This window comes from Pagrus pagrus, assembly GCF_965226575.1.
Source record: "Pagrus pagrus genome assembly, chromosome: 2".
NCBI classification, from domain to species: Eukaryota; Metazoa; Chordata; class Actinopteri; order Spariformes; family Sparidae; genus Pagrus; species Pagrus pagrus.
In genome coordinates, this window is record NC_140186.1 from 13515319 (window position 1) to 13540549 (window position 25231).

The 25231-nt window shown below is 39.6% G+C and overlaps 1 protein-coding gene across 1 annotated transcript in view; it reads left to right on the top strand.

The window, feature by feature from the left end:
• Positions 1-4724: 4724 nt before the first annotated feature.
• The window catches only part of rnf24 (ring finger protein 24), a 33079-nt gene continuing 12572 nt past the window's right edge, over positions 4725-25231 (top strand). The window contains exons 1-4 of the mRNA XM_084345401.1: positions 4725-5313; positions 19252-19401; positions 23224-23266; positions 24095-24136. Of these exons, the coding sequence (XP_084201527.1) occupies positions 19259-19401; positions 23224-23266; positions 24095-24136 (228 nt within the window). The 5' untranslated portion in view covers positions 4725-5313; positions 19252-19258. The remainder of the gene's footprint in view (positions 5314-19251; positions 19402-23223; positions 23267-24094; positions 24137-25231) is intronic.

The window sequence follows — 25231 nt, forward strand, 5'->3', positions numbered from 1 at the left end:
GAGGTGGAGTTAAACACCTGTTGTAATAATAGGTAGGCAGGTTTTGTCACTTACTGATCCAGTAGAAAGAAGTCAATTTTCAACCATCTTGAGTCTCGCTGGTAAGGGGGGACACATACAGTATCAGCAGAGTAACAGACTTTGACACAACACCGCCGCTCTCCATTGAGTGAATGCCCATCCTTTCACTCTTATTTTACCTCAGTTTCTATCACACTGCCTCCTTCATCAGCTGAGTTTTTTTAAATTCCAGTTGTTTCACCGTTACAGGAAAAATCGAGCCCTTTCAGACACAATGTCATAGTGAAAGTTGTGGAGATGATGCATATGGATGACCTTTATTTGGTTATTGTGTGTTTCATGCTTAGGATTTTCATACTGTTGACTCTGTAATAGACTAAGCCATGCCCTGCTGATGCACCATTATGCATAAATGTTTCCCGCCTACACTAAACCTCAGTCATACTGATCATCAAACATGTGATTATTTTCTTTTTATAGCCAGTCTTACTGGTTTGGCAGCATTCGTGGAGTTACACCATTCTCTATTTTGGACTGGAACCTGAGAGCACACACGTTTGCAAATTAAGCATTGTTCTTGAAAGAACAGGAGAAAACAAGACTACTATTATGGACCGTATACAGTATTTTTGATCCCAGAGAGAGAAATTATAAACTATCAATACTTTTTCTGATGAAGCAGCTATCAGTTTAGGGGTGCAAGATAATAGAAAGTGTTGTTGAATGCATAATCGTCATAAATGTTGCTTCTTTCAATCATTACTTTTTGTAACTGAATAAAATGACAGTATTTGTCAGTCATTACTTCGACCGACGGCAGAGTAAAACGATACATGATTACATTTCCACAAATCTCATTTTGTACCATTTCATGTGTTTGTGGTGCTGAAAACACAACAGCCTATTCTTAAGCTGTGTGGTAAATCACACAAGACAGTAGTGTATGTGCAGAAGCGGACATAATGGCCATCAACAGACTGAAGGAAGTGTAACATGGTGATTATAAACCTCCTCTCTCCAATTCTTTCCGAATAGTCCCTCCATTGAGTCAGTACCAAGCAGCAGCCTCCTCCTGCCATCCCATGGAAGGGAAGGAGGACCAGTGCCAGTCTTGTACCTAGTCTACAATCCCTCAATGGGCCTTTGTGGATGCTGCCATCCTTCCCCCCCGGACAACCCCCGGCAGCCCATTCAGGAGTGTCACATGGCACTCCCACTCTGCGCCCATCTCACAATGCAGCCCCTGTCATTCGCACCTCATTGACATGCGCTCATAGTGATGTGCATTGGGGAATGGTCGTGCTCCTCCACTAGTTTCAAAGGGAATGAAGTGCCGGGCTGGGTGGCCAAAGTGTGGCTTCCTGGATACGGTATTCATATTTCTTAGGAGGAAGTGCTCGAATGTGTGTGTGTTGGGAGCTGGCAGTGAGTTTCAGCAAATGTGTCACACCAACCTCCCACACCTTCAACTGTCAGTTACCATGAGAAAATGTTTGATGTTATAAATGTTCGCCACACGATGTTGCTCACATCATATCTTACAATAAAGGATGGAAGTCAGATGAATCTTAGTGCGAGGCCATTGTGTGGAAACTGTCACCTTTCATATGAGAGATAAGGTAAAAGAAGGATGGCATTGATCAGGAATGAAGACCCTGGTTCCAGATCTGCATTTCACCATCCACATCTAGGGAATCGATCGTTATCCCAAAGACTGGGTTGGTGACTACGGGTCACTCTGGAACAGAAACTTTGAAAACTTATTCTTTGAAAACTAAAATTCCAGTTTTTTCTGGGCTCATTGCTTGTTTAAATGTTTTCTGTCATTGTTCTGGTATTCTGGTTATGATGTGTACTTGCATAATATTGTCTCATGGTTTGTTTGTCAGCAGGATTACACAACACCTACTGAACGCATCTCCATGAACTTAGAAGGAGGATGGGTCTCAGTGCTACAGGGTGTCACTTTCTGTAACATTGCGAGATAAGGTGTTTTTCAACAATTTTGTTAATTCCTCAGGGAATAATGCGATAATCTTAATGAAAAAAAAGTTTAGTTGGCTGCTATCTATGAGTGAGTACAATTTGATGTGGATAAAGGGGCCTGCTGGGCCTTGGCGGAGGTATGCACTCTACTGAGTGCCATTCTTGTTCTTCTCTTCTAGTATTTAATTTACTGATTTTGGCATTTGCATTTTGTTGTTTTAATTGTCTTTTAACTTATCTGTACAGTATTTTATTTGTACAACCTTGTTAAGAAAGGTGTTATCTAAATAAAGATTATTATTATTATTATTATTATTATTATCATTATTATTATGAAATGTGTGAGAATTGAAGATTTCCCATGCCCACATAACAACAATTGAAATATAATTTCTACAGCAAACAGGTCAAAAGTTGTAGTAATTATTGATATATGTCTTTAATAGGATTTCTACTTCTAGAGAGTGCTCAGTCAAGAGAGAGTACAGCTCTCTCTTGAACAATCAGAGGTGAGCTTGCAGCTCTCAGCCTCCTGCCTCTTTGTGGTAATCTTGTTATATGAGAGCCGATAAATGATACTGAGTCTTCGTGGGCCAGGCAACGTGGATTACTCCATCGTCAGTCTTTCAAAGCCGAGATAAGTGTTTATGTTTAGGTGTTTAATCTAATGTGGACTCAATGGAATTATAATCTAGTCTCAAATCTAGTATTTTTCATACCTAATAACACAGAAGAAAGAAATTATTGGCTGATATACAGCGGCTCTCTCTGCATTGTAGTACAGCACAGAGATGGGACGATTAAGAGCTGATTGTGGCTTAATGTCAAATGTCAACATTCAACTTCAAACTCTCTTGGTCCCTTAGTGGCAACAGAAATCATAAATTAGTCATTGATGGTGTCTGAATTGCCATCTAAAAACAAAACAAACAATCCAAACCTCAATGTCAGATTATTTCACATTTGGGAATACATTGTTTATCTTTGTCGTAAGCTTATTTTGTTCCATCCCCACACACAACATGTTCCAGAACAAATCGACCGTGCCTCTATTGTACAGTAAATGACAAAATCACATGAGGAAAAAACACCCCTAAAAATAGCCATGACGTCCAAAAAGATTTCATGAAGCAATTTTGAGTTGATTACTGTCATTTGTGTGACTGTCTTTCTCAGCCTTCCCCACCCCTTACAGAAAGAGTGGAGAATCACCATCATCGTCATTGAGAAAGAACCAACAGCTCACTACAGCAGGCAGACATGAATAAACACTGCTCCCTGCTATTGTAACAACTACCCTAAAAAATAATAGTTACATTTAGAACCAGTGGTGGTTCTCAATGGTGACGGATTTAACATTTGTCTTTTTTTGTTTGTTTGTTTGTTTGGTGCCTAAAAGAACACATACTAGTGTTTTTAGATGGTTCTTAACAGTGTATGTCATTTTTTAAAATCATCATAAGCATCTTTAGCAGCACTTTAACTTTCTAGTATATGAAGCATATGAAGTGACTTAAAGTTCCACCACGACCATTTATAAGACTAAAATGCAGCTTACACATGAGGGCATGTATATTAATAAACAAACAAATAATAAGTTGATGCAGCACTCGACATGAGTAGCTGTATCACTGATAATACCTCTGTGCTTTTTTCATATGAAATATTTTGGTTATGGAAAATGTATTTGCATTAGTATTTTTTTTTTACAGAAAGATCTGAGTACTTCTTCCACCAAATAACTGAAGCAGACTACCCATTATAACCTATTCAAAATAAGCTGCTCCTGTATATTAGCAAACTCTCCTTTCACATAACTGCAGTTGTCAATATGACCAAATTTATTGTGATTTTTAATCTTTTTTTAGAACCTTTTCTGTACCGAGACGGCGGCCATGTTGGTGTTGGAGACATGTGAGAAGGGCAATGTAGTTCACTGAGCAGTTTAACACAAGACTAGGTGATATTTTACTTGAATAACAACAAACAGCTACTTTTGAGTCCAACGAGAAGTTTAAAAAAAAACTTGGCGGTGGTCATGGATTAAAATACTCTGGCCAAAATCTTGAGGAGTCAGACAACGCTTGTGTATGCAGGGACCGCTTCGTGAAACAAGATGGCAGTCATTCAGTGTTGCGTTCGATCCGATGTCGTTGACCCAGCCGCACACAAAATAGTTACAAGCCTCGGGACTTGCGTTGTACGCCTTCATTTGACTAACCGTGTAGTACATTATGAAGTCTGCAGGACTAAGTAATTTGTGATCTCGATCGCCTCCACGCCAGACAAACCGGCCAACCCATGGGGAAAAAAATGGGACCATGTCCCAATGTGTCTAGACATGCTCTGCTGATACCTGCAGGTCCATCTGAGGCTTTAGCGTATTCACTTTCCTCCATTGTTCTTCACTTCCTGTCCCCCCCATCTGACTTTTGCAAACAAGCTATAGACTTTCACTGACTGATTAGGGCTGCATTTTTTTTTTTTTGGAGACAAATGTGAATAAAAGCTCAGCTGACTTTCTTTAAGCTTGGGCTGACTAATAAACAGGAGACAGTCTGATCTCACCTCACCACTGAGGAACCAGCATTGGTTGCAACTTGAACCATTATTTGGTTCAGGCTCACTTTGCAATCAGCTACGTGACCATGTGCAGCATCCCCTCCTCCTCCTCCTCCTCCCTCCCTCCCTCCCTCTCTCTCTCTCTCAGCATCACACCCCTCGTACACGCTGTCCTCAAAACCTCCAGCGGCACTATACGCGTCGGTCTGTGTGTGCTGAGCCGTCAGGGAGGAGGAGGAGGTGCGATCTAGCTTCTGGTGGTAGTGGGCTGGTAAACGTTTACGAGCGAGACGTGCAGGTCGTCATTACAGCGATTCCCACCGCCAACGACGAGGTTGTTTTGGGGGAAATCACGACGAGAAAGCCCATCGCAGGACCCCGACCCCCCCACCACCACCACACATCTCAACGACGTACGTTCATCCACCGCTGTCTTTAATTATCGCCGCGGAGACCCAGCGAGGCTTCCCGTTAACCACAACCGCCACCAACGTCAACATCACGGGCAGAGGGGGGCTGTGTGATGACTGGGTCGCCCTGCAGCGGTGCTTTGGTTGTGTTGAGATAAGGCAGTTCTCGCGCCCGGACAAGTGTTTGCTTTCAGTTTGGGTCGGTTTGTCGCCCTTGTTTTTTTTTTTTTTTTTTCTCCTTCTTCTTCAATAAAGCCTCCCAGCACCCCGAGTGTGTGTGAAGAAACACGCAAACAGAAGAGCACAGCTACTACTGGGGCTGAGGGAATCGCTGGTGAGTGAACGGTCCTCTTTTCTCAACCCCTCACGTTAGGTTAGCTGCTAACCGTGAACTGTTAACGGCGAATGCACTGAACTTACCCATCATTGTCACAGTACGAGTTCATTATCAATGAAACGCACGGTTTGTTTACTAGTTCAGCATGCGAGTGATTATATAATGCCATGCAGACTTTTTTCCGGGAAGCGTGCTAATGTTTATGCTGTGACTTAATGCTATTTAACATCATTTATGTGGTTGTATTTGGACTTAACGGCCGCTCTGGGTTAACGTTAAGTAGCGCTATGTCATTTGGTAGCTAGGTTAGCGCTGCTAGTTAGCTAGCGAGCCTACGCCCAGTTATCCCCTGTCCTGCAATGAGCTGTAACCACACCACGAATTGATTAGCTACAAGCGTGAAGAGCCCAGCATGCCGTCATGTAAATAACACTGTGTGAAACCATTTAAAGTTAGCTCTCAAAGCGCCCAGTGACGGGCTTAATGATGTCCTATCACCGTGACAATCGCACATTTTTCGCTTATTATCGTCATGTCAGTGCTTCACAGTGACGTGCACTGATAGTGGTTTAAACCTCAGCTCCACTCCATTATCCAGACAGTGATGACCCTTGTGAAAAACGCATGGCAGGGGAAAACAGTAAGGCTTTTCTCTGTGTTTCCGTCAACACTGACAGCATTGTTTGGGCTGTGCACGCCTGAGCTATAACACGCTAATCCTCCGTGGGCATGGTTGGCAGCGGTGCAAGTATGAGACCGTATGGGCTGTATGTGAAGCCTTTGCCCTCCTCACTTTGCCTCCAGAGAAAGGTATATGCGTAGAAAAATGAGTGCTTATGATCTCCCATCTGATTAAGTGCTGCATGAGATGCAATTAGTGTTTGTGAATCGTGCAGAAATTATGTTCGTATTTTTTTTTTTGCTGTGAAATTAGTCATGTTAGTGGTCTGCAAAGCTGTCATGATACCAGAATGTTAGATTTTGACAAAATACCAGTGTAAGAAAAAACACTTGATTACCTCTTTCGACACAACAAACACATCTCAGTACATTTGTAGTAATGTTAATATCTGTGCAACTATCTATTTAATAGTTTTTGTACTTCTGATACTATCGAAGACGGATATCATATTGCTTTAAGCACCAATACTTTTGACTAGAGCTAGACCGATATGCCATTTTCAGGGTCGATACCGATTATTAGAAATCAAGGACACTGAAAACCGATATTTGGGACCAATATTTATTTGCAGTAAAGTGTCAAACACAAAACAGTGATGGAATAAACCGAAGTACGATTTACTTAAGTACTGTTCTTAAGTACAATTTCCAGGTACTTGAGTATTTCTGTTTTCTGCTACTTTATACTTTCTCTCCACTGCATTTAGTTACTAGTTACTTTCCAGATTCAGATTATTCAGTATTTATAGGATAATAATTGTGACGTGTTACCAATCGGATATTGTTGTGGGCGGGACATTGTGTGAGAGATGTTTCATCAGAGCCAAAGTAGCACATTTTTAAATGAGTTATTTGATCGGCAATGTCACAGAAAAATCACTGATACTGATAATTGGAAAATGCTGAATATCGGCCGTTGCCATGGCAGATAATCGGTCTTCCCCTACTTTTGACAACCTCAGTAATCTGTAGACAGAATATATTAAATCTCAACATACTTTTTACCCCTCTTCTGCCATTCGATAGTCTAAGGATCAGTCTTGTTATATGTTGCAATTGCCTCAGAAGGCTTTACATCTGTATGATTTGCTTTCCTTAAAAGGTTATGCTAAAGCTTGTGATAGATGGTGACCTGCATCAAAAGTTCAAATTGATTAAACCTTAGATGCACTGACCTTTTGGTGATACCATGAGTGTGCATCTTGTCCAGAGTGGACACTAAATTGATTGGCACTGTCAGTGAACTCGCTGACTGTGCTCCTTAAGAAGCAAGTAGTATTGTAACTGAACTATGCAGCCCTGATGGTGCAAAAGCATGAATACATTTCTGTATAGTGACTTCTTATTGTGAAAGCATGAGGTCAAGTAATCAGTGTCCCAAAAAACTCTTATCTGTTTAAAATCTGCGGACCTCCACATTGTATCTAATTTAGGTCATTTGACTGACTACAACCTTGCACCAATGCAGGTAATGGGACAATGAACTTTTCCGAAAGTTCAAATTTGATAAACCTTATGTGCGCTGACCTCTGAGAGCGATGCCTCTACAGATTACAGAGTGCAATTTTACCTAGCTGAATGCCATATTTAGGTGTACAACACAAGTCCTGAGGGGCTTGATTTGAGACAGTATTGGCAGAGTTCAGACATGCTTTACATGGAGCCTTAGCACTCACTCAGGGCTGGAGGGGTTAAACATTGCACTGCACTTTGCATTTAACAAATGTGAAAGCACGCTAGTATTCGCATTACCGGTTCTTAAATACATTAAGCTCTTCTCAGCAGCTTTCAGGCATTCATGTTTGGAGACTATTATGTGTTTAAGCAGTTTCAGAAACGATATCAGTAAGGCAGGAAAAATGAAAGATAAACAGACATCTGCCAAAGAATCAACTCAGTCATTATGTCAAAGCAAGCAGCAAACGGATTTATATATGATCTGCAGGCATAAGCTACTTTACAGTTGTAAGGCTTAGGAGAAATGAATACAGTACACAATAATACAGAACACTTAATCATCTGGCCTACAGCTTGTATTACTTTGTGCTGCCAAAGAAGCATCAGGTATCTGTTTTCACAGCTGTTGATTTGCCTAGTATTATATGGACCATCTATCTAGCAATATTGGTAAATCATTTAGCATGATGTTGTTTCCTGAGAGGTAATCCCAGAAAATATTTAAATTTTTCAGTCAAAGGCAAACAATGAATTACATCATTATTAAAATAGCTCATTTACCTATGACTAGTGCAACCTGATCCTTAAGAAAACAATTGTAGCCGGTACCTTCCTTCATTTACATTTAGTGAGGGTTTTTCCCCTGAAGGGATTGTGTAGGTGCTACTAGGCTACAGTCACTGTAAGGTTTTAGTGCTAATACAAGTTGTGTAATTTTCCACGTAAGAGGAAATGAGCATTACTGGACATTCATGAAGTGTAGGGAACTTACTGGAGGGCCCCACATTCAAGGCAAAGGTTAAATAGTCAAATACCACATTCAATAACAGATGTAAGGCAGACTTGTGTTTCCTTTAACCACGTTTAGCCAGTTCATCATGTTTTAAATACATGTTTCTCTCCCCGGAGAAAATACAAGCTTGACTGCTGCAGAATTTGAGACGTGGGTGATCAAGAGACATCCTTCAGTCTCCTCCAGTCTCCTTCAGTATCTGCAGTACTCACATATAATGAAGGTACAATATGCAGGATTAGTAAGAGCGGGAAAGGACCTATGGGGATTTCTTTTTCAATGTAACACAGTATTGCCTTATGCTCTTGTCATTGGTGGCTGAAAGTGACTTGTAGAAGCATGTAATCATCTGAAAGTATATTTATATTTACACATGTTAGTTTAATAAAATAAGACAGGATAACGGGTAGTGTTTGGGGACAAGAAAGTATGGAGAGATAGGTTCAAAGAAGACAGGAGCAAGAGGAAAGAGGCACAGTAGATGGACGGGAGAGCAGGAGGAGAGGCAAGACCAACCACAGGAGAAAGGCTGTCTGGACAGGTCTTGAAGCATTTTATTAAATGTATTTTGACACCTACAGCTGTGTACAAATATGTGTCTGAAGCCCTTTTTGTGTCAGTGGACGTGGTAAATATCTTATAGCAATATGAAGGGGGAAACACTTTAACAACCAAGTACCAAAGGCCTAATTTTGAGACAGTTTTGGCAGCGACGCTTTGCAATCTTAGCATTAGCACTTACCTGATCTTGAACTGGAGTGGTTAAACATTTCACTGCAATATGTGGAGCACAAATGTGAGTGCCTGCTAGTATTATGTGCTCTTCAACACATGAAGCTCTTCTTTGCAGCCATCAAGCATTCATGTTTGGAGACCGTCATGCTTAAGGCATTTCAGGCACCATATCAATAAGGCAGGGGCACAACAATACAAGTAGATTGCCCAGAGAAACGGCTGAGTGCTGTTGTGTATATTCGTATTGACACTCCAACATCAGAGAACACAGCAGGTCCTTTGTATAGGTTGCAATGTCTTTTTTGTCAGTATGTGGGGGACAGCTTTGTTTGAGGTAAATGCCAGCAGAGAGTCGTCCATGAAGCCTGCATGTGCATTTCATGTTGATAAATAACTGACCCCCTTTCGTCTTATCTAGTTAGTCTATGTATCAAGTTCTTGGCAGAGTTTTGGATATTTTTGTGTGTTTTTTTTTGTTACTTCTTAGTTTTATCAACTACTAATTATCACAAATGCTGTTATTCTTGGCCTCAAGCACAAGGAACTTGGCCAACTTTAACACTAGTTTCTCAAATAGATTGACCAAAGTAATGAAACACTGAGTGCACATACAAAGTTGGTCTTAATAGAATATTTTAGATTTAGTTACAGTTTGTTACTTGAAACCTTTTGTTTTTTCTGTTTTGTCTCTGTATTTGTTTATTTCCTGCAGGTCAGTAGTTCATGACCCCAATTTATCTGACATGACTTGCAGTGGGTTAAGGTTGTTTTCATGTTTAAACTTGACTTATTCACTCTCACATGACTACAGGTTTTATTTATAGTGGCCGTGACCCTGCACTTAGCAGACCAAGTCTCATGTTTCTTTGAGGAAGGTAGCCATGTACATTTCATAGAATAAGGCTTGGTACAAGTTGAATATCATCTTTTTTCAGCGATTGTGTTTGAAAAGTGTATTTTCAAATTTAATATCTCATTTCATTACTTAAAGGGGCGTGTGTGTGGCTACTAGATAAACTTATTTAAGAGTCAACAGTCTACAAAAATAGATCAAGATAAAGTAGAAAAGAAAGTAAAAGTAAGACAGAAAATTGGCTTCAGTTGATGAGGTGACATGGTATACTACAAGTAGAAACAAACCCTCCAGAACTAGCACTAGATACAAGGAGACAAGAGTGCTATGAGACAGCTGTGTGTGTCAGTTCCTCTTGTTTGTGTCGGCTTGTGTTACTATCGGAGTCCAATGAGGAATGATGGGCTTTAAGGGAGGGGAGAGAGAAAGCAAAGCAAACGTTTTCAGTTTGCTTTCATTTAGATAAGTTTGGTTGATGATTGAACCTATCTTCTCCCCTAGTCAAATCAAATACGAGGTATTAAGAGGTTCAGTACTCAGTTTGCCGTTGAGCTCTCAGCCATTAGTAAAGACATGCAGTTTTGCTCCCAGCCATTATTCAAGTAATGCAGTTCAGCCCCTAGCCATTAGTGAAGCGTAGAATTCATCTCCCAGCTTACACTTTGTTTTGAATCCTTCATTCCTTTCCCACTTTTTCAACTATTTATACTATTTATACTTTTATCTACTCATTCATACTTTAAACCACAAATTCAATTTGGACTGCATTCAAGTTGAAATTCAATTCAACCCTTTTGTTCCACGTCTTTTATACAATATGAGTTTTTTTCAACTTTTAAGTGCCACCATGCATGTGAATTAGACCCTTTCTCACTTTTGCAACTCTTCATTCTCCTTTCGTAATACCACTAAATACAATGTTATAACTTGAGGCTGAGGTAAGTTGATGGACTTGAATATTTCTGTTATACCAAATGAATAATACAAAAGAAAACATGTCATTATATGGATGAATAATCACACTTTTAGGATGTGGTCACAGATTGTGAGTTACTGGTCAGACATAGCTAGTAGTTTGTCAAAATCTACATTTAGTTTTGACTATATTTAGGCTTACAGTGGAGGAATAGGTTAGGGTTTATCTGGACCTTATACTGTACACCATAACAGCGTGGTTCTGTGTAAATCCCTGCTTGATAACATCAGCATTCGATGCTTGCAGTAATGTCAGATTGCATGTATGAAGTGACAAGACACTGAGCATGTGTTGCATTAGAAATGAGAAATTATGACTGCCAAGGTTTGATAGCTTATGTGTTTGGTGGTACGTGTAGTGGCATTAGATGTAAAGCCAGTAATTGGAATTCTATCAGCAGCCGACATTAGGTTGACCTTGTCAGCTCCACTCAAGTCCTGTGCCTCCCACATCTCCATAACTGGAGTTATAGTTACAGCGACCTACTTACTGTAGAACTTGGACCAACTTTGGAAAAACAAGCTTTTTATAATACATATTTCAGGGCTTCAAGTGGAAACACAGTTGGCCACTTTCATAAGTAATGGGGTGTGTGATCATTAATGTCATCGTCTTCATTCTTCCCAGGAAGTAACATAATAAAACTCTGCGCATTGTCTTTGAGTTTAAACAGAGAAAGGACCTTTTTTAAAGCTTTCTACACACATCAGTCATAGTTGTATCCTAGGTTTGGATGGTGTATGCTTTCTGACTGATCGGTTTACCTCCTCTCTGGCTAAAAGGATGATTTAACAAGCCACTCTTGTCATAAAACATTAAAACTAGGAGCCATTATGTTTTGATGGATGGTCAGATATCTAAATGGCTAGTGCCCTATGATTTACCCTGCTCATATTGTTGAAAATGTGGTATATTTGTTCAGTATCATCATGAATGTGGGCATTTCATTTACCACAGCCAGCACATTTTGAAGAGTCCCTTGCTCTGCCTCTGAGGCCCTAGTGTTTGTTGCTGCCCTTTGGCATATTAAGTTTCAGATGTGCAAATCTCACGGCTGGCCGTGGCTGCTAGTGGAAATTTCCACTTCTCGTTTGGACAGCATCTTGTGAATATGATGATGTGGGCTCATGACATGAATCTCCTGAACCGAGTTAAGGTTTTGGGGTTGTTTTTAAAGGGAATTTGATGTGATAAAAAGGAAAGATTCACAAAAAAAACCAATTAAAGGTAACAAAGGAAAAAGGTAGATTAGAGGTACATTAAATTCCTCTCTTTTAGTTAAGGATTTGGCAAACTTAACCTTGGAACAAAACAAATGGTAATCAGCAGTTGCATGAGACTTATTTTTCCACATGATAACTATGAATTGTCATGGGTCCAAAGTCCATTATCTGTCCATGCAGCCTCTATTGATTATGAATACGGGTATAGAAGAGGACTGGGGAGGGTGGGAAGAGTGGCTTGTTCAGTAGGTTTGATTAAGCTCTACAGTCATCACATAGTATGATGAATTATTTACTGGCTGAGCAAGAAGAAAAGGGAGAGTTCTTTGGTCAGATGTATAAACGTGATTGTGGTTAAGTTAGTGCATTTCTCTGGTAATGGATCAATAATATCTTCACTAAGTTTGCTTGTGTATTTGAATTGGTGCAGACTGAAGAATCATTTTGTCTGTTTGGCTAAATGGTTACTAGCTAACCAGTAGTAGTGAAATGGTAAAAGAAACAAACAAACAAATGGTGTGGGCCATGTGACAGAGGTTTTATTAGGTAAGGACAATATATGGTTGTCTAACATGGTATAATGTGTCTGAAGAAAATTTTGCTTTCTCTGTGTGCAACATTACTAACTCCTATCTGCTCATCATTGAAACTGAATAACATTTTGATAAATATTTTGATATCAATCTTTAAAACTGGTATCACATGAAAATATCAAGCTGAACTGTGATGTGATACATTTTGAAATTGGTTTAAGGAAGTCAGTGTACTTGTTTGACATGGCAAAGTTCACAATGAAACGATGTTGTTACCCAAATAAGTGATGAGTCATTGGCCTAGAAGAGATAGTCCTTCAGAGAGTATTTGAGGTAGGGTAGTTAATTAACACTCAGAAGAATTGGCTGGTAATAGTGAAACTATTACTAGTCGACAGAGGGAAAGGTTTCATGCCGAGGCAGTACTTTTGCGACACTTAGGGAGCGATGTTATCCCCAGGCACAGCTAAGAGTTCCCAGCTCAGCTCATAAAATAGCTTTATTCTATTAAATTCTCAATGGAAGCAAAGAGTATACTGTCCCGACTCCGAATCCTAACAGAATTTAGCATTCATGTTAAATATTTTTTCAGCCCAACATACAAGGAAAGTGAACCCAAAATACAAATGGGCGATTTTGAAGTGTATCATGTATTGTGAATAGTTTACTGGATAAGTACTTTTAAGCTTCTTGGTGATGCCTAAAATGTGCCCATGTGTGCAGTCATATGAGTGGGGCAACCTTTTTTTTTTGTCCAGATTTTTAATATGATGACGCATATTTTGGTTCATTTTCTTTATTGTTCCCATTTTCCTTTTGTTTTGAGGAAAATTATTATTTATTATTTTTGTTTTTAATAATTTAGGTGAGCTGACACTTTAAGGCTAACACAGAAGGTTAAAATATACAGTACATATTTTCTGTTCCATCATACCACAGGAAACCGTGCACAATGAATGTGATTCGCTCACTCACACTCATTTCCTATGAATGTAATGTGCCGTGCGTGGTCTCATTGCTGGTTATGTAATAGGGTGAGGCCATGTGAAAATGTCTGAGTGAGAGAGGCAGATGGTGGCAGAAATGGTGGGATGAGGAGAGCAGATGCAAATCACATCTGCCCTTTCCAAGCAGAAGACGCTGTTTGTTGCCAAGCCATCACGTTCACTCTGAATGCTTTTTAGTGTCATCATTGGATTATCCTCTTTGTGAGATGTACACAAGAACAGTGAGTTTGTTACTGGTATACATCTCTACTTCAGTTGTTGTGCAGTAGAGATAGCTCTGTCAGCGTTGCCTCACTGTACATTCACATTTCACAACTAGTTTTAGGCCAATACCCAGTGAAGCATGCAAGTTTGGCTTTTGTCCTGAGTGGGCCCTTCAGTTTCAAAGAGGGAGAGGGGCAATGGGGTATTTTTAGATGCACAGGAAGCTATTTAGTTGCAGGAAGCATCAAGGAGGGAATTTAGGACCAACTGTTGGACCTTGTGCCTAGACTGTGGAAAGTTTTTAAAGTCATGGCTGACATTTGCCCTTCTTTTTTTTCTTTTTTTAAAATTCGACTGTAAGATTTGTTCAAATTTGTGGGAAACAGAAATGTGTGGCAAATTAAAACCCAACATTAGTTGTCTTTGCAAGCTGTAGAGCCACTACCAGCTGCCAGAGGAGCTTCAACAGGCCTTCCATAGACTACAAATCTGTTTAACTCTACTTGAAAGACTAACACTATTTTTCAAAAAGGTAATTCCTCATTAGGTGTTTTGATGATGGTGATCACTCTCATCCAATCATTCAGTCATCCTCTGTGGCCTATAAGGAAGCAGTTGTACATCTGTTTCTCCAGTCGCTCAGTCACATTTTTCCTTAAATTTGTGTATATGCTGAATTGTATCTATATTGATTTCTGATTATTTCACAGCAGTTACTACAAGGAGGAAGGGGTTCAACTGTATTGCTCAATGGCTGGTTGCATTATCATCCTTTTTTAGTGGTAGTTCAGCAGTACACGTTGGTTCATTTGTAACAGACCCCCTGAGTTTGACGATGCAACACCCCCAAAAGGGTGCTTCTGGTATGTGGGTTGTTTACTGCTAAGGGGTCCGATTTCTAGATTGCCGGATGAACCCATGATCCACAAGGTCAGTGAATCTTGATACTGTAGGGGTGTTGCACTGAGCAAAGGGGACAGCCTTAGAGCAGAAGACTGACTGAAAGTGGAACCTTTAAAATCTGTCATATGGTCTTACCTGCATTGAATTACATACTCACACCTCCTAAACTCCTGCCAGCAAAATGACACACGTCTGTCCTGTAGCTGTCCATAGAACTGTAAAGGTGGATTTATGTGTCTGCATCGGGCGTTACAGCAGGTCTGATATAGCTCCCTTAGGCGCAGAAACTGAGTTATACTTTGGTGTAGGTGTTGATCCGTTGATTGTCATAGCACCACAGCTACTTTAGATGGATGATTCATAGATTATCGGGCCATGTCATGCATCCATACATCGATTTGAATAAATTGTGATAGAGCAATGTTTGCCGAGACTTGCCTTGTTTCAGTCTGTTTTTTGTGGTAATTTTTAAAGCTAACTGTTGATGGTTTAAATCATCAAGCCAGAAGCCCCCAAGGAGTGAATTGCCATAAATATTTATATGTTGAAGAAACAGAGCATGGACCACAAGTACATGACATTAAAACACCTAAGGCACACCTACCTAGCTTGGTAACCAGCTAGCTATTGGGAAAGATGACGTCTGACATTTTATCTTTGCCTCTCCAACTGGTGGTAAATAGCTGACCATTAGCACAACACTAGACCTATTTAAATGACTGAACAAACTGCAGATGTGAACGATTATTCAGAGGTCTGGAACCAGGCTAGCCCCCTCTGGCTTTTGAAATGTAAACTACTTTCATGCATAATTAATCTATCTATTGTTACGTCAGATTGTTTGATGTCTTCACTATCGATAGTACACAGCTCACTATTTAAAACTGATATGCCAACAAAGAAGTGCTAAAAATGTCCACATCACAATGCGGAGTTGCTTTTACATGCATAGGAATTAGCTGTTGGTAACCTCAGTGGCTACAGGAATTGTGGCTGGCAGCTGGCAATAGAGATAATCAGTTGATGGTCAAAAGGAAAAGCAGTTTTTCTTTGTCTTTGGGGGTAGGGTTGTTGTGGCTGGACTACTACTAAGGCTCCAGAAGAGTAAAGAGTGATGTGAAGGTTAAGAGTCAAAGAGTTAAGTAGGGATTGAGTTATGTTAGGAGCTTGTTTCAAGGGAGAGAAAGAGAAGGCTATGTGAGAGACAAGTCAACCACTGAGAGGGGTCTCAAGGACAATTCAAGTAACTTCTCAAGGACTTGAGTTATAGATCTATAGACATTTCTGCTCTTCAGCATGAAGGCGCCACTTGGGTATGTGCACAGTGTGTTCACCGCCAGGCAATCTTTATTTAAAGTAACTGGAGAAAAGTAAATGTATCAGTGTGCTAACAAGACGTTTGCTAGTTTCATTTCATTTGAGCTTAAACTATTTAGCCTTTTCTCTGTTTTGTGATCTTTTGACTTATATGGAATTATTTCAAATATATACGAGTTGACAAAGGTTACCTAATCACACACTCCGAGGAATGGAATGTCAGCAAGTCAGTGTCATGTATTTCAGGAGGGGCTTGTTAGTTTGTATGAAAGGCATGTAGCTCCGCAGCATGATTGTGTATTCAGATAAGCAAGAGGGAGGTTTTCTGGGCTGTGGAGGCAAAGACTAAGACAAAAGCAGGTCTTCAGTTTGGCATGGAGCCTTGAAGTTGGGCAAAGAATACCAAAATGACAATACTGCATGATTTATCTACAGCTGATTGTTAGCTGGCGAAATCAACGGCTAAAATGTTTGGAAACTGCACCTGCTTGAGTCATTATTTGATATAGATATGGTTGGGAATTGTGCACACAACTATGGCTGAACAAATGATCATGACTACACCTGGACCTGAGAGGAGATGTTGCCTCTCCATCCAGAAGCCTCAGTTTATAGGCGTTTAATTTGATTACAGTTGAGTGTAGTTTCAGTACCTCTGTTCAGACTCTCCAGGCCCCAATACAATGTCCCGAAGACAAGAGCTGTGTGTTAAACAAGTGTTCCAGTGTCAGTAATTCTCTCTCCTCATGGGGACTGTTGGATGAAGTTCTCATGGCAGTCCTGTTAGCTTGTGGGTGAAGTATCCTCTTGTTTGCCTTTTCATAAAGCCAGCACACTTGCTCAATCTCTTGTCTAAGCTATTTGTCCCATCAGTAGATGTATCTTAAACGCTGGACACAGTGTCCCAGCCACCATTTGAAACCCAAGGACATGATGATGCCGTCTTTTGGCTCTCACATCAGCAAAACATGCCAATGATATTTACTGTGAGTGCATGCACACTGTGCTCAATTTGCCAACTTTTATATGTTTAACTTGCCTGACAACATATGGTGTAAAAAGGCAGTTGAAATAAGATTATCTGGTAACATGGTGAGAATTTGAAACATGGAAAAAACACTTCAGGTTACAAATCCTGTCAACCCTGTTCTTTGATATCATGAGCCAGGTGTCACTGACACTGTCTAGTGGCTCCGCATTGAGGCACCCATCATGACTGCCAATACTGTCTGGAGTAATGTTACATATAGGTATTGAGAGAATGTTCCCTGTACTGACATACCAAAGTTATTTAATAAAGAGCAAGTTTTGGGGGCGCTGTTACATAAATATGGTGTAATCATGAGCAGGAGAGGATTGTTAATGGCCTCAGCAAAACCTTCAAAACTTTCCACTGTCCAGAGTGTGGAGGAATGAAGCTCTCTGTTTAGTGAAGAGGAGGGGCACAAGACACGGTTCCCAAAGGAGCAAAGTTATTCCTGTCCTCGCCTCCTCCTCTTCTCTGGGTAGGCGTAGACATGTCTGGTCTTGTCCCTTTGGTGTACTGAGTAAGAGAACTTGACCAATAGATCCTTGTTGGTGTGCTCTGGCTTTTTATGAATCAGCTCTTCAGAAGGATGCTAACACAATATGAGCAAATAAATGTTAATATGTTGCATTTATAAACATTGTTTTCTTTTTATTTTTACTTCTTCGTTAGCAGTGCAACAGTATGTCTACTGTTGACTTTCATGATAGAATTTGAGGTTTCAGCATCAGACGAATTTAAGCAAGCCCTTTACCAGGAGAGTTCTGCTCTGTCTCGTAAATCAGCTGTGCAGGAATGGCCATTGGCTCATCACTGGAGGGAGGAGATAAAGGGGCGAAGTGCATATTTCTCCATGACCTACTGTGGCTTTGTATTGAATTACTCTAATATTTACTTTACTTTACTTTACTTTATTTGTCTGTGTTTCTGGGAACCAAATCACCTTTCTACCAATACTGAACCAGTTAATCAAGTTTAAATGAACAGGTGCACCAGCTGACATGGCATGTACAAACCATGTATGAATTAGAAATTGGAACAGTTTTAATATATTGACATGTACTATGTCCAGCCCATATTATGTATGTTTGTTAATGTAAATTACATATATGTATTTGTATAAATGTGTAATATACAAACTATACATATAAGCATAGAATATTATGAACATATATATAAATTATTGTTTTAATGTATGTCTATCATATATGCAATGTTTCCCCACATAACCAAGGATGCAGGTAATAATCATATATTGCCTTATCTGTAACCTATATGGCAGTATCACTCTTGATAGAGGGCCATATACGTATGTCATATATTACATTTCTGTATAGGTAATTAAAATGTTTTAGTGTGTAGAGGCAGGTAGAAGATAAACAGGGATGGATTTTTTTTTTCAAAAGTTTTAAAAGTTCAGATCCAAATAATGTGTTCATCATCTATAGCCCTATCACATATGCTGTAGTTTAAAAGTCTTCTGTTGTGTTATATATTGTAGTATTGGAGGACACAAACACACACACACACGACCCAGAGTGGACTGACTTTGCATGCTGTCGCTCTTTCTCAAATGCCAATCCAGACAATTGACTTTAAGATAAACAACAATGTGAAAAATTGCTGTTGAGTCATGGTTCAGAATGACAACTCCCCAAAAAACATTAAAAGTAGGCAAATTGTGTTTTCAGAATACTGCCAACTGAGATCTGCCTCCTAAAACATGTTTCAAACAGTCCTGAACAGCTGTTCTTGAAGACGTGGAAACCTTTTACAGGCTGATCAAGCCAAAGATAACATCAACACTTACAATAACACTAAACTGAAAATGAAACCCAGCCCTGAAATATGTTCCTGTAATACTGAAAGTGTACTTAAGTTCCAGTTTTTCTCTGTGTCATTTATTGGTGTCTCATTATTGGTTGAGGTTTTTTTTCTGTCAACAGAGTGTATTTAAGGGTGTGTGTAAATACTTATAGACTCTGTCATTTGTCTCTCTCTACCAGAATATCCATGAGCTCCGATTTCCCACACTACAGTTTCAGGATGCCAAATATAGGGTTCCAGAACCTTCCCCTTAACATCTACATTGTGGTGTTTGGGACAGCCATCTTTGTCTTCATCCTCAGCCTCCTCTTCTGCTGCTACTTAATAAGGTAAGACCCATGCAACCATTAGCTTTGGATTTGGCTCAGCTTACAATTTTTTATCGTGTTTCACGTTGCTTTGCTGTTTGGGTTTGTGGCAACAAGTGTCATACAGGGATCTCTTTGGCGAGGCAACATTGTATCAATGGGGGCAACAAGTTTGTAATCTGGTGGTAGTGCAATACTCATACACAGCCACTTTCCAAAAAAACAGGTTGTAAAACACAGAAATATGTATTTTTCAGCCTTTATTTCAGCCTCACACATTGATACCTCCACAAATATAACAGCACTGAAAGATTGCTGCAGTTTTATTTTAAAAGGATGTGGTGCACTCTAGTTTTGCTTGTCCTACAAGGTCACATTTACACATTCAAATTAAAACGCAAATTCCAACCATTGTTGCTTATCATTTAAACAGATTTTAAATTTACATGTGAATTTACAAATCACGGTGCTTTGTTCAGGAAAGGCTTTGTGCAGCCTGAAGACCATGACAGCTTTGAACGTACTGTACCTCCTTTGACAAGCAGATTGTCAGAACCACCACTTATGTGAGACTTGAAAATTATAATGAGGACTGAATGTTGATTGTTCCCGACTGTCATTATGCATCTTTCCTCATAACACCTCCATGTACATTTCAGGTCATGTTGGCTCATGAATTATTTGTTCAGAAGTGCCCTCATGTACTTCACTGTAGCTGTATGAACAATGGCAACTTTATGTCTGGTAATCTTAAAAGTAGAAAGACAGCCTTGAAGGTCAGTACTAAACTTGTGTGCACCCTGAACTTATGTTCTTGAAATCTATGCAAAATAATGAAATTAAATGTCTAATATTTGTGTAGTTTCTATCCAACAAACTGTATGACACTTGTCACAAGGGCTTTTAGTTGCGGCTGAACCAAAAGGATGTCTTTTTTTCCCTTTCAGAAATGTGTGATTTTGTATGTCTTGCTAATAGTTATTTCACAGGATGTTCAACAGCACAGTTTGGAGAAAGTAGCTATGATACCACAATTTGGTAACTTTAAAATCTAAATCTATATGAAAAATGATAATATGCTGAGATCCAAAGCTGCTTGTCTACATTATTAAGATCATGGCACTTGGCTTCAAAGAAACTCTAACCCTTTTATCTTTTAGAGCCACGTCCTCACCAATTCCTACAATTACTAAATTACCATATTAGTATTCATTATATTTGCCTTTGGATGTTTGAGTATCGTATTTATAACCATTAATATTTACAATGTTAAAGCTCCCTTCTCAAGCATATAGCCTTGAGTGTAATCCAGTAATTATTTCCCATAAAGGAAAGGTGGAGGTGGTTACCAGTCATTCCCTTGCCCCCCTTTTTAACCCCACTGGTGTAATCAAATTGTCCTGGCTGCTGTCGCTGCAAGGGGTTTTCTCCTGGCAGCGACAAACTGAACCCAAATAATGTCCAACATTTTTTATCTAAGACAGTGAGAAGCAGCAGTTTCCAACAAAATTCACCCCTCGCCTCCCTGTCATATCCTATCTTGCAGGGCAAATGGTAAGTAGGTTAACAACTACTCTGTTCCACCAATTCCTTATCTAACTCTAAAGTTGCACTTTATGACTTTGATGCAGTACCATGATTCATCACTGGAAGTCAAGATAACCAGCGTTAACCACTGAAGGAAAAAAGAGCGATTTTGCTCCATAAAAGGTGTCTAAAGATGCAGTCTCCCAAAGAACTTGCCCAAAATAACTTAAATTATATGGACCACGATGCATGATGATTCTTGATAAAGGCCACCTTAACAGGGGAATCCTAGGGTTTCAGTGCAGCAGTTGTTTACACTGACAGTTGAACTAAGGGACCAAGGAATTTACGTTAGAGCTGACGTGTGACGAGTCATCATTCCAACAAAAATAAACATTCACACGTAGTTTGACACAAGGCAGACTCTCACAGAAATACTCAACCACCTCCATCAGTGAGTCTTCATTCCACACACGCATGTGTGAAATATGCAATGCAGTATACATTACAAGGAATGAAAAGTGTTTTATGAGCATGGGGTGTTTGTTAATGTAAGGGGCAGGAGGCCTTGAATTCATGCACTTGGCCTAAAGGATTTTTGAATAAGCAATGTAAAGAAACTTGTCCAACACTACAATTTGTAACATTTATTCAGTCTCATGAGTGTTCAGTGAAGTGACCCAACCATTTGGACATGCTTTACTACACTGCTCAAAAAAATTAAGGGAACACTTTAATCACACATCAGATCTTGATGAATAAATCATTCAGGTTGAAAATCTTCCAGAGTGCCTGTGAGCACTCCCGACAATGCTCGGCATGCTCCTGATGAGTCGGCGGATGGTGTCCAGGGGCATCTCCTCCCAGACCTGGATCAGGGCATCAGTGAGCTCCTGGACAGTCTGTGGCCATACTTGGAGAAGTTGGATGCACCGATGCATAACATCCCAATTGGATGTAGGTTTACGAGAGGGCCAGTACCAGTGCTTTTGCCTCTCCATTGCACCTGTTGTCACTTTCATTTGCACCAAAACAGGTGAAATTGATTCACAATCACTTGTGTTTCCTAAATGGACAGTTTGATATCCCTGAATTTTAACTGACTTGGTGTTATACTGTGACGATTAAGTGTTCCCTTAATTTTTTTGAGCAGTGTATAATCATGGCTGATGGACACATTTATGAGTTGCCCATTGACTATAGTCAAATTATGAGAATGATGATTAAGCTATGGTTTTAGAGGAAACTTGGATGCCTGTTTCAACTGGGCTACTCTCCTTGCTCACTTTGACTTTGTACTCAAGGTCCATTGAGCAACCCCCATTAGTCACCCAAGGCCAACTCACCCATGACCAGTTGTCCACTACCCTTGGGAGTATCTGCACCTTTTCCTGCTGACCTCTTTCCAAATGTCAGTTTCTCTCCTAGACTGTGCTGCTTGTTTTACAGATCCCTCTCACTCTGCTGCGAGAGGTTAAGGTTACTTATAATGGAGGTAAATCTTACAAACCTATGAATTTCTCCTATCTCTCTTGTTCTCTTCCTTTTTTTCTACATGTTGTGTTCTCCTTCTCAGTACCTAGATTATTTTCTTCTCCAGTGCTCATGTTTTGTTTTACTCATTTACAAGAGCGATGTTTATTAAGAGTTAAACATTGATTGCATCTGTGGTGAGTTTGGTAAGCCATTTTAGAGTGCCTCAACAACCTGCAGTAATGCTGTTGTTGTCTGATTCAGACCGATCTGTGAGTTGACCTATTACTTTTCTGTTTTGACAAGAAATTAAGGCCTTAATCATATCTGTCAATATGTAACTTGGATTTCTACTCCTGTGCTAAGCAAAACAAATACTAAACAGAGTTCAGTAGGGTGTTATTCTGGCTCTTTCTGTAATTTCTTAATCCAATTTAAAAAAAATTTCATTCAAAAAGTCACATGGTTATTTTACTGCCGCCTGCCTGTGGCAGAATGAGCTTTAACGCAGAGCATACACAACCCAAACATGTTTATTTAGAATAGCTGTCTCTTTTTCAGATATGTAATTTTATAAAATATAGAACTGGTATGCATGCCAAGTTATTATTCTATTCTGTATGGATTGAGAATTGCCTTTTAATTATAACATCCATTGGATACCACAGTGTTAGACTAGAGCAGATTGGTATCAGAAGGCAAGTATTTAATAAGGAAACTGCATACATGTGTGTCAATTTTCTCTCTTTTTCAGGGATGTAGAACTACTTTGTCTCTGTTTTAATATAGTCAGTCGGAGCCACTTACTAATCAAAAAGATGTTTTGTCTTTACGTCTCCCCAGGTTACGGCACCAGGCACACAAAGAGCTATATGCATACAAACAAGTAAGCACTCCAGTGACACACACACATATGCACACTGTTCAGAAATGTGAAATAATACATGACTTAATTTAAGCAGAAAATAAGTGTCAGAGTATGTGTACTTTAGCAGAGATTATCATGAAGTGGTCCCTAAATATCGCCTTAGCTGGCGCAGGAATTCATTTACTGACTCTTCTGGCAGCTTCAGGTATTTCGAGGGTTGTGCTGCTGGATGGATCTAGCCCATTCAAAATTATTTACAGGTTTTTGGTGAGCAAGTGTACTACCAAACATTATGAACTGCACTCAGGCTGAAGGGAAGCAAGTGGCTCAGCTGGAAAAATCTGCTTCACAGTTAGCTCGGGCTGAGCATGATGGCAAAGTATAGCCTGCGATGCTAGTAAGAGGGAGTGATTGAGGGCATAAACATGACTCTCGTGTCCTTCAATTATGTAATGTAACCAACATGCGAAAACAGCCAAACATGTCAGAGATAAACACACACTCACACACTGGTGTAGTAGATGCAATTAACTCTGTAATTTGTTTCCTTCCTTACAACCTGTCAGCTAAAATCATTAATTTGCAGCTTCTCTGTGGGTTATGTAAGACTCTTCAAACTCAAATAGTACACACAGACAGACACACGTTTGTGTACTCACATTTTCTGTAAACCAGCAACTATATTATATTACATCTGATATTTGTGTGTCTTTTACTGCCTGACTGATTAGTTTCTCATATCACTGTCATTTTTGTTTATCCAGAGGAGCTGGTTTCTGTCACCGTATAACAGTGTTTGTGTCAACCAGTGACTAATCTCTCCTCATCTCTTATTATGCCTTTCAGGTCATTCAGAAGGAAAAAGTCAAAGAGTTAAATTTGCATGAGGTAAGCAGCTCTCATCTTCTTTTGTTCAGTTATTATCAGTTACTACAACTGTTTCTGTATCTTGTGGACAGAACATTCTGTAATGTAACCTGACAAGTACACACTGTACTGTCCTATCAGGTAATTTGGACGAACCAGTCGCGATGTGCTACTTAATTTGAACAATGCTTCTGCCACAATGTTTTCCATTTACTCCGGTCATTTTTTGTACTCACATCCTCTTGGATGTTCTGTTTCATGGAAAGCCACAAACCCCACACTGTGCTCTCCATTCATTTAAGATAAAGGGCTAAGGCTCATGCTGTCATTATCACAAACGCTGTTCGCTTCAATTTGGATAATGAAAGATTCCTAATGGTACACACTCCTGGTAGGTAATATGATATATGCCTGCAGATAGTAAATTATCTGTTCTTCTGTTTGTGAGAGTTTTCTGGGTTTAGTTTAGTTTGGCACAGCGATGACATACAGATAATTAAGGGTGCATAATAATATCAGCACTTCATTGGTATCAGCAGATAAAGGTTTTAAAATGGAACATCAACATCAGCCTGAGATGAACATTACTGCTTATATGACTTGCCGTTAAGATGACACACATGACTAAACATTTTCAGTTTCTTTTTGCGTGTGCTGTGAAAAACCATGGATCTGCTCCTTCATTCACATAATTTGGTTAGAATTTAAATTAAAATGTGTTATTGGGTGCACCTAAATTATGAGCTGGTGCACCTAAATGAAAAAGATAGGCGCACCAGTGCAGCCAGCTCAAAAAGTTAATCTGGAGCTCTGTACGTACATGCAACCTGAACTGTTGACGACGTATTTTTGAAAATAATTATATTTCTGCTATCATCATAAAAGTAGGTATAAATATATGTTAATTCCACTATAGGAAAGTCTTGATGTTTTCTGCTCTATTAGGTGGAAAAAATAAGTGCATTTATCAGTATTGGAATCCACATTTGGCCAAAATCCAGTATCGTACATCCCTGTTACTTAACATTCAGTACATGGGTCTTGTGTCTTGTGATGTGAAAACTAGCATCTTGTGGTCAAGTCATGAGTGTTCTTCCTTGTGCTTTTATGTAATGC